The sequence below is a fragment of the Gobio gobio genome (genome assembly GCF_949357685.1).
Source record: "Gobio gobio genome assembly, chromosome: 15".
NCBI lineage: Eukaryota > Metazoa > Chordata > Actinopteri > Cypriniformes > Gobionidae > Gobio > Gobio gobio.
Window position 1 is genome coordinate 48,659,516 of NC_137108.1, and position 11,380 is coordinate 48,670,895.

Sequence of the window (11,380 nt, forward strand, 5' to 3'; positions counted from 1 at the left end):
AAATATAATTCATGAGTGTTCTGTATGCATGCAATGCATTTTGTTCTGTATGCTGTAGAAAACATTGTTTCAATTAAAAAATTTAATTTTAAGTTTAGTCAACTCAAATTTCCAAGTTGTCATTATAACTTCACATTTCAATTTGACTAAGCTTGAAATTCTAAGGTAGCACAAAACTTGCTTTTTAATTTAAAATAACACAAATGTTTACAGTGTGTGGTTGCATTAAAGGTGCTGTGAGTGATGTTAGCCATATTACAAATCTCACCCGAACATGACTGACATTCAGAAAGCGCCTCAAAGTCCTCTGATTGGCTAAACAATAATGATGTCATCATCACTTTCAGTCCAGTTCTGTGATTTCTCAAGACACCCGTTTCACTGATGCATGCAGCACCTTTAACCAAACCATCAAGTAAAAAAATAATAATACACACATATTTAAAAAAAAAAACACTGACATTTTCTGTTTAAACAGGAATATGAAGTCTGAACAGATGTACTAACTCTGGAATTATTTAAATAAGGTTTTTTTAACAGTCCATGCATGCTATGTTTACATTGTTCCAGTTTAAAGGAGAGAACAATTCATGGCATTGTTAAACATGCATATGTGTAACCCTAAATCATGCTAAACATTCAACATAATATAAATACATGTTCAGCAAGTGGTTGTCAATGGGTTGCTCACTGGTATATATCATTGTCAGTGGATGTACACTATATTGCCAAAAGTTTTGGGACGCCTGCCTTTACATGCACATGAACTTTAATGACATCCCATTCTTAATCCGTAGGGTTTAATATGGAGTTGGCCCACCCTTTGCAGCTCTAACAGCTTAGGCTCTCCTGGGAAGGCTTTCCACGAGGTTTAGGAGTGTGTTTATGGGATTTTTTGACTATTCTTCTAGAAGTGCATTTGTGAGGTCAGGCACTGATGTTGGACGAGAAGGTCTGGCTCTCAGTCTCCGCTCTAATTCATCCCAAAGGTGTTCTATCGGGTCGAGGTCAGGACTCTGTGCAGGCCAGTCCAGTTCCTCCACACCAAACTCGCTCATCCATGTCTTTATGGAGCGACTCTTTGGGCACTGGTCAGTCATGCTGGGACAGGAAGGGGCCGTCCCCAAAAAGTTCCCACAAAGTTTGGAGCATGAAATTGTCCAAAATGTCTTGGTAAGAATTCCTTTCACTGGAACTAAGGGGCCCAGCCCAACCCCTGAAAAAGCCCAATATATCCCATCCACTAAACTTTACACTTGGCACAATGCAGTCAGGCAAGTCCAGTTCTCCTGGCAACCACCAAACCCAGACTCGTCCATGGGATTGGCAGACAGAGAAGCGTGATTGGTCACTCCAGAGAACACGTCTCCACTTCTCTAGAGTCCAGTGGTGGCGCGCTTTACCCCACTGCATCCCACGCTTTCCATTGCACTTGGTGATGTAAGGCTTGGATGAGCTGCTCGGCCATGGAAACCCATTCCATGAAGCTCTACACACTGTTCTTGAGCTCATCTGAAGGCCACAGAAGTTTTGAGGTCTGGAGCTCTTGACTCTGCAGAAAGTTGGCGACTTCTGTGACCCTCAGCATGTGCTGGCCCCGATCTGAGATTTCACTTCGTGGCTGAGTTGCTGTTGTTCCCAATCGCTTCGACTTTGTTATAACACCAGTTGAGCGTGGAATATTTAGTAGTGAGGAAATTTCCCGAATGGACTTGCACAGGTGTCAACCGATCACGGTCCCACGCTTGAGTTCTCTGAGCTCCTGAGAGCGACACATTCTCTCACGAATGTTTATACACCTGTGGCCATGAAGTGATTGAACACCTGAATTCAATCATTTGGAGGGGCATCCCAATACTTTTGGCAATATAGTGCATATCAGGCATGTGCAAGGCCGTGGCTATAATTCATCACCCTTTTCGTCACAACATTCCTTGTCTCGTACCGATGACGACAATTGCTTTTTTAATATGCGATTAACTTGATTTGTATTGTACAGTGAAATTATCATCCATCTCTCTCTTTTTTTTGGCATGCAAATACTTTTTTTTATAGACAGACCACTTATCCTTTGGTGCCGAAGTGAGAGTGAATTTAGGACAGAGTAAAGCACAAGGAGCTGCTCTGGGAAAAGGAGACCAGGCGCAATCCCGTGAAACTGGCCAAAATGTGAAGTGTGTATGTGTGTGGAGGCAGCGTCCGGTGTCGACCCTGGGTTTATGGAGGTATGCTTAATTTTTGACAATTTTTCAGCAATTAATGTATACCGTTTCATGCCTTTTGTTGTTTAAACAATTGAATAATGATAATCTGGTGGATGGTGATATTTATGTGTCTAATCAGATTATGTTTTTAATGCATTAGGGGTAAATGATGATGATGCATTGTCATCTCTTCTCTAGTTAAAGTCTGACCAGCTAGGATGAGCTATTTTTACTTTAGTGTTCATGTTTGCTGACTCAGTTTTCACTTATTCCTTCCCAAAAAAGCTAATAATGAATGAGGGAACTAGCACGTGCTTTCAGATCATTACGCAATCAAACTTTTTGCTGTGAGTCGCAACTTTGTTATGTGTAGTAAAGTGTATTGCACGTCATTGTGAAAGGACAGAATTTCCTACTTTATGGGAGTGCCATGCTGACAAAAGGGATTTTCCATGATTTTGCCTGCTGATTAATGAATAGACCTGAAATATTTGTTAATAGTGAACTTCTGCTGTATTCCATTCAACATGGACAATTGAGATTTCCTAATGGAAATGTACAATTGAAACGCTTCCAATTTGCAAACTCTGACAGAAAAGGCTGATTTCACCAAGATTGGAAAGTGTAACGTCATGCAAACATGGCGGCATCCAGGGAGATTGTTATAGCTGATGATAAGTGTTCACTTTTAAGCAATAAAACTACCCCGGTCAGTCAAAGCAGATGATAATAAAAGCAGTTTAGCAAACGTTTGCAGAGCCAGGAGTGTAAAACACTGTAAATGATCCTCTGGTGATAAACGAACACCTGTAGAATAAATGCTTGCACCGTTCATCCATCACAGTTTGATTGCTAGGAGACGTCTTTGTTGACGTTCGGACACCTGCGAAACTTACGTCACATGTATTGCTGATTTGAAGCAACATACTCTCTTCAATGAAAAGTATGGAGGCTTGTTTCGACCACAGAATAAAACATTTTAAAAGATCATTACTGACTTTTTTCCTGCAATTGCAATTCTGACTTTATTTCTCAGAGTAGTGAGATATACACTTGTAATTGCGAGCTATAAAGTATAATTCTGAATTGCGAGTTTATATCTCACTATCCTGGCTTTATATCTCACAATTGACCTGTCGGTAAGCCCCGCCCCTCGAACGCAGATGAGCCAATGGCAGTTGAGTATCAGTTGCGCTTGGACCGGAGCTCGGACATCTTTAGGTTTCAGCGCCATTGAGAAACATTGGAAAATCCGAAGCTCTCATCGGTTTGATGGTGTTTATGCTACAAAAATGGTTAAACGTCATGCCTGAGGTACTGTAACACTGACTCCAGGGATCCTGAGAGGATTTTCTGTTTGTCATACTCTCGTTAAGTTACGATTAAAGTCCCTGCTAACATACAAACCGTAATAACTAACTGTTCTCACGTCATGTAACACTGTAGGTCAAAAACACGAAGGTCTACATTTCAGTGCCTCTCCATATTAAACTGGTTCAATGTTTGGATGTTGTCATCTGCGATCGTGACGACTGTAACATGAGGCGTCTCCCGTTTGCACTGAGATCTGTAAACCCTCGCTTCCATATTAATCTCTCACCATATTTATTTTAAAATCTTTTATATAGTTAACTCCCACTTGAATGCTACTCGACGAGAGGTGGTCCTTCTGTGTCACAGACGTTATGATGATTTATCGTTTTTTGTTTTTGTATACATTTTTTATATTTTTCAAAAATCATATATATATATATTATTTTTTTTACCGATAGGTCAATTGTGACTTTCTATCATGCAATTCTGAAAAGTCAGAATTGCGAGAAAAAAAATCTGAATTATGATGAAAGGTCACAAGTACCTTGTTTATTCTTCCATAAAATAGAACCCTAATGTTCTTGACTTAATTTTAAAGAACCCTTTATTCCAAAAAAAAGGTTCTATATAAGGAGAAATTGCATATTTTTTATGTTTAAACTTTTTTTTTCTAGTGATAAAATATGTTATGAGCTGTTTGATTCATAACATTTATTTAATGACAAAATTAATTGATTAAAGCTAAATCCATAAATGAATTCCACGATGGGAACTCATAAAAGGTTCTATATATGACGTTCCTGAAGGTTCTATAGAGACAGAGCGTATTTAGGCCACGCCCACACCTAGGGACAATCCAACGCTCTCCATTGACTTTGCATTGCGTGAAGCGCCTCCTTGTCATTTATGACTTATTTAAAAAAAACAGAACAATGTCTAAAAGCTGATATGTGACAAGGTGTACAACAAACAAGCTAAAAAACCCGGAAATATGTTTTTATAAGCTGTCGACCCAAAAAAACGAGCGTTTAAGGAGACAAAAGGGGATACAGACAATAAGACGTCAAGCTTCAGCAGGAAGAATGGGTCAATTTTGGGATCCTGACACTCAGTATGCCTCAATATGCCTATGTGTGCAGTAAACATGTTGTCACTGGTAAGTCAAGTATTTTTGGGGGTCAACAGCTCATAAAAATTTCTTGTTTTTTGGTTCTGGGTTTTTTAGCTTGTTTGCTGTACACCTTGTCACATATCAGCTTTTAGACATTGTTCTGTTTTTTGTTATAAGTCAAAAATGACAAGGAGGCCACTTCACCAATACAAAGTCAATGGAGACGGTTTGATCCGGTGGGAGTGGTCTTCAGATTATGACGCGTGTCGCTCTGTCTCTATAAAGAACCTTTTCTTCCAAGAGTGTATCTATTTTGAAAAGCTCTGTTTAAATAAAAATGCTATTACTCTTAAAAATAAAAGTTGGCATCAACCCAGACAGCAACATTCGGATTCAACACGTACCAAATGTGTTGCTGTGAGGCATCTATGGTTTCATGAAGAAAAAACATAGATGGAAGCCCTGGGAAAATCCCTGGAAGCTTTTACATTGCACAAAGGTTTCTTTATAGTGGGGGGAAAAGTTTTTTCGATTATTAAGATCTAAGAGCTGTTTACTGAAAGGTTCTTCTATGGCATCTCTGAGTAAACAGCCTTTTGGATACTTTATTTTTACGAGTATAGAAGAGCCACTGTACAACCTTTCAGTCAACAAATTCTTAAAAAGAACCGTTTTTCTTAGTGTGAAGAACATTTTAGTAATCTGAAGGTAGTTTTGTGAAACAGAAAGCTTCCATGGACGTTTAAGGACCTTCATGGAACCAATAAAAGCAGGCAGGGATATCCCACATCCAACTTTAGATATTATTCCCAGCCTTATCATTTTCGATTTCTGGGGATGTATTGGGATTGTAAATGCAGTCACATGGTTAGCTTTGAGAGGCTATAGCTGAGTGTTAAGGTGAAGGAGAGGCCCGACTGATTCATTACCCTACCAATGACACTCACGTATGCAAGCGCACACCCATCATCTCTAAACACATCTCCCACACTCCCTGAAGGAGTATAAATCCCGATAAGACTGCATTGACTTGCTCGCATGTACACAGAGCGCCAGAGACTGCGTGAGGAGCACGTCGGGTTGGATCCAGTCCTCATTTAATAATTTTCCCTTATCAGTGTTCAATATTGAAAATGGAAAGCAAACAGCTGGTGCGGAAGACGTCAGCACATAGACCCTAGTCTCCATTGAAAAGCAAGAGAGAGTCAATACAAAAGTACAGCTGAGAGGTCTACTGTGCTCTGCGGTGAGTTCGTATATTTGTCTCAACATAAAAAGCAGGGATTGTTTTAAGTTGTTCCCTTATTGCGTTATTGTCACTTTTCGATGCTTGCGTAACTTTGTTTTTCCTTTTTCATGAAGCAGTGAATGTCTGAATACTTCCTGTAGACGTATTCCAGTAATAACTACTAATTCTGGTAGCAGTGTGTCGTTATTTGTGAGGATAATCTTTAGGAAATCTGTGTAATGCAATGTACTTTAAACATAGCAAATCATCTTAAACAGAGACAATAGTGCTAGCCTTTTAAATCATCCAAATTCAGCAAAATATTTACGCAAGGAATTGGGGGTTTGTTGATCTTTCGCTGAGTTTTCTGTGGCCGCAGATTCCTTTTGGGCCTGGTCATCATAGTTTTATTGAGTCTAGTTATTGTTTTACAGTTCTTACGCTCCGTTTGATCTACGTCCGGCACCTGGAGATCCACTGTTTTGTGAACACACCTGAACCTGCTAATAAAAGTCTTCAGGATTACTGGAAACTGTGTTGGAGCTAAACTCTGCATAATATTGGTCCAACAGAAGCAGGATTTAACACTCATGATCTATATTACCGACTTATTAATTTAAACAGCACAGATCTTTAAATAAAGTTGGATATACCGTTGTGGTCAGAATTATTGGCACCCCTGGTAAATATGATCAAAAAAAAAAAAAAATCAAACCTTTCATTGAAGTAAAAGATTTGAAAGTGAGGGGGAAATCACATTATGAAATAAATACGTTGGCCACCATTATTGGCACCCTTTTATTAAATACTTTTTGCAACCTTTTCCCAAGATAACAGATCTGAGTCTTCTCCTATAATGCCTGATGAGTTTGGAGATCAGAGATCATTCCTTCATACTGAATCTCTCCAGACCCTTCAGATTCCCAGCTCTTCTCTTCAGTTCATCACTCATTTTCCACACTGTAAAAAAAAAATCAGGTCTCCAATTGAAAAATTTCTAGTGACCGATCACAACGAAATGTTTCAGTTGGCCAAATTTAATTTATGTGAATTGATCCAATTTAATTCAATTTGGCCAACTAAAAATTGTAGATATTATCGGTCACAAGAACATTTTCAGTTGGAGACCTGATTTTTTTTTTTACAGTGTATAGGGTTCAGGTCAGGGGACTGGGACGGCTTCATTTAGTGCTCAGTGACACCTTTTTGTGTTGATTTTGATGTTTGTTTTGGAACGCTGTCCTGATGGAAGATCCAACCACGGCCCATTATAAGATTTCTAGCAGAGGCCGTCAGGATTTGATTTTTTATCTGTTGGTATTTGCTAGAATCCATGATACCATGTATCGGAAACAAGAAGTCCGGGACCTCCAACAAAAAATAGGCCCACAACATTAAAGATCCAGCGGTATATTTAACTGTGGGCAACCGTGGGTACTTTTTACCAAACCATCTGATTTTGCTGCCAAAAGGCTAAATTTTATAGTTTCTTCTGACCATAAAATCCGGTCCCGTCTGAAGCTCCAGTTGTGTCTGACAACTGAATATGCTGGAGTTTGTTTCTGGATGAGCGAGGAGGAATTTTCTTGAAACCCTCCCAAACGACTTGTGGTGATTTAGGGGTTGTTTGATTTTTTAAGGCTTCCTGACCGCAAGACTCAACTGATCTCTGCAATTCTCCATCTGTGCTCCTTGGAGAGTCTTTGTCCACTCAAACTCTCCTGCTCTCGTGCATTAGGACGATATACACACACGTCCTCGGCAGAGCCGTAACATCTTTAGTTGATTGGAACGTCTTAATTATTGCCCTGATGGTTTTCAATGTTCCTACAGCCACTTTCTATTTTGTGAAGCTCAATGATCTTTTGCTGCACATCAGAACTATATTCTGTGGTTTTACTCATTGTGGTGAATGATTAAGGGAATTTGGCTTTTGTGTTTCCTCATATTTACTCCTGTGAAACATGAAGTCATAGCTGGACAGTGTCACGTTCCTGGTCACCCTGGTGTGCAAATTTTTTTTTAAATATTAACGGGAATATACTTCAGAGATATTTTACTCATAATAATTTAGGGATGCCAATAAGTGTGGCCAATGTGTTTTGGAGAAAAACATTTATTTCATAATGTGATGTGTGCATCCTGTCACTGTAAACTAGGCTATCAATCATCTTGTCACAGTTAAAATCCTCTACATTTAATTCCCTACTGTATCAGAGAGAAATGCAGTAGCATGTTGATCTGCATTCGCAGGTCTTTCATGCGGATACTCTCCTCATATTAATGGATAACGACGCATTTAAAAGTTAATGGCCAAACTGATCTTTACAAAAGTTCACATTGTTATTGCAGATGAAATATAGTAAACCGAATCCTCCTCCAAAGTGTAATGGTTTTCGGGCAATATTAGTCGTTATAGTGTGCACGGATCCACACCGAAAACCTACCAGAAATAGTAGACCATCATATCCTCATGAGAGCAGTCTTAAATTAGTTAAATAATGTCTTAAATGAACTTGAGGAAATGAGATGCGCGTGACAGCGCGTCAGATCTACGTCATGTTCGACAGCGGCAGATCTTAAAGTGACAGCAGCCGCTAATGATGTCTGTCAACAATGCTCATCACAGAACAAAGGGAACAGAGGACATACTAGCTTTAATAAGGATTCATCTATATTTAATACAGTTAAGACTGTAAAGTGTTTGATAACCATTCAATTTCAGTATTTCTGTTAGACAGGTAGGAATGTCTCAGGTAAATAATGGGTTTATGTGAAGACTGTTTTAAGTTCACTTAAATTAAAAGTTATTTTTTAAAGCCTAATAAATGTTGAAATTGATATAGCTTTCAATTATACTGTAATGTTAAATGTCTCTCATCAATGATTCATAGACACATCAGAATTAGTATCAGTGATACTTGCCTTCATTGATAAAAAGATCGGATGCCATTAAAAATTGTTTCTACATAAATTTGGAGAGTAACTGTGAAATTATTCAAATATAAAGATATTAAAAATATCACATTTCCAGGACTGAGACATCCAGCTCTATACTGAGGCCTCCTTCTCCTGTGGGCCGTATGGAACAGAGCCGAGATAATGTGTGATTATCATCTGTGTCTCACCGTCTACATCTTCACCTTCATCACCGGCTTCCCGGCCAACGTCTTGGCCTTCTACACGCTCAGCCGCAAAGTTTGGAGGAAGCCGGCTCCCATCGACATCCTCCTCCTCAACCTCACCATCTCAGACTTGCTCTTCCTCATCTTCTTGCCCTTCAAAATGCAAGAGGTCGTCAATAACATGGAATGGAATATTGACTACTTCCTGTGTCCACTATCTGGCTTCGTCTTCTACATGACCATCTACAACAGCACCTTTGTCTTGACCGCGGTGAGCATGGAGCGCTATCTCGGAGTGGCGTTCCCGATCCAACACTCTCTACGGAGAAGACCCATATACGCCGTGTTCGCCAGCATCTTCATGTGGGTGTTTTCCACCATTCACCTCAGCATCGTCTACATCGTGCCCTACTACAACCCGTCCGGAACGGTGCCGCCATCCCGCAATGTCTGCTATGAGAATTTCACCAATGCTCAGCTCGAGATCCTCCTGCCCGTGCGTTTGGAGTTGTGCATTGTCCTCTTCTGCGTCCCCTTCCTAATTTGCAGCTTCTGCTACATAAACTTCATCCGCATCCTCTCAAGGCTACCGAATATCGGCCGGCGGAGAAAGTTGAGAGCGATCGGATTGGCTTTGGGGACGTTGTTGGTGTTTGCGCTCTGCTTCGGACCCTACAACGTGTCCCACGTGGTTGGCTTCATAACAAAGAAAAACCCAGATTGGAGAGACAAAGCCCTTCTTCTCAGCACGTTTAATGCTTGCTTGGACCCGTTTATTTTTTACTTCACCTCCGCGGCCGTTAGAAACACACTTAGTACGATGACAAAGGGCATTTGGGGTAGATTCTGGTGCCAATGCCCACAAATCCTATGGAGCTCCAAGAAGGAACCTCCTGAAACCGAGAAAAACAGCCTCCCGAAACCACAGGAGATCTCAAACGCACTTTGACCGACAGTTTTATTTAGGCCAGACTGTGTAATTATTTTTTGTACACAAATGCATACTGGGTAAACCTTGCTCTACTTCCTTGTAAGATTACGGGGAATGCCAAAACAACATAACGTGTGGAGTGTTATCTTTGTAAGAAGAGGAAAACACGGTGGTGAAACACATGGTGTACACAAAGGGGCAAAATTAAGTGTCTGCAAACAGAGGATCAGCTTCCTTAGAGTGTTTATAGCGTGAGGTCATCCTAATAACAAACTTGTCATCATTGACTTTATTAAATATAAACAGAACGCAGTATGAGGACATTGATCACTGGGATAAAGAAGCCACAGTCGCCAGCCATGTGAAGGTCAACAGAAGAGCAGCGCTCAAACACTATCACGTAAATATTTGAAGGGTTTACACTTTTGAGGGCGATGCTTGTCTGGGAACTGACTGTGTGGTTTTCTGATGGTTTGTGTATACGTGTTTGATTGAAAGTGCTTTACAGAAACTTCTTCATTTTTGGTGTCCAGGAAGCGGTAAAACTTGCAACACATAAATGAATGATGAAATGATGCGCTCTTGTTCGAGGTTCGATTTAGAACCCTAGGACTCTTGACATTTAAAGAACGCTTTATGCCAAAATGGTTCAATATAAGGAGAAATTATTGTATAATAATGTATAATGGGTTATTGCAATTTTTCCCCTAGTGATAATGTTTACGAGCTGATTAATTCATAACATTTTGAATTCATTAAAACAAAATGAATAAAGTTGCTAGTTAAAATTACACTCTAAAAAACTCTGGGTTAAAAACAACTCAATTTGGCTCGTTTTTAACCAAAGGGCTGGGTAAATATCAGGACACATGTTAGGCTACTGAACTCTTACCCAGGAAATTGGGTTGTTGATTTAAACTAGCATAATATGGGTTGATTATTTTTTACTATAATACTAGCTTCTTCTTTTTTTAACTTCATACATGAATTAATGTCTCCGGATTAACTTAATCCTCTAAAATACTCCACATAACCGCTGATTTGCATGATAATTCCTTTATTTTCGATCATGTTTTACAGTATAGCATATTTTATATCCTTTTTTTAATACATATTGTCTACATTTAAGGTCGTTTAACAAATATTATAAGTAAAAAATGTAACATTTAGAGAAGTGATTCAAGTGTAATCGACCGGTCTCTGTCGTCCCGTTTCCACCGTAACGGCGCTGGATCTCGTGCCGGAGTTTGTATCGTGTTCAGCGGGAGAACTTCTAAATTTAGACCGCCGCCCTGCGTTTCCCTCGTAGCCGAAATATGCGGCGACTGACTCCATAACCTGTCCGTAATCAGTGAACAGTTCTGAGAACATGTTTTAACATCGTAAGTTTTTATATTCAGAGCCTATCTTGAATATAATAAAATCATACAATTTTATGCACGGCTGTTTTAGACTCGTTTAGGTGAC

The 11,380-nt window shown here is 39.6% G+C and overlaps 1 protein-coding gene across 1 annotated transcript; it reads left to right on the plus strand.

Annotated features, from left to right (window-relative positions):
* Window positions 1-8,959: 8,959 nt before the first annotated feature.
* LOC307138919 (free fatty acid receptor 3) lies at window positions 8,960-9,931 on the plus strand (the record flags this gene model as incomplete). The annotated part of the gene is made up of 1 exon (XM_079837613.1): window positions 8,960-9,931. One exon carries the CDS (start codon window positions 8,960-8,962, stop codon window positions 9,929-9,931), a length of 972 nt encoding a protein of 323 aa, XP_079693739.1.
* Between the last annotated feature and the right edge of the window lie 1,449 nt (window positions 9,932-11,380).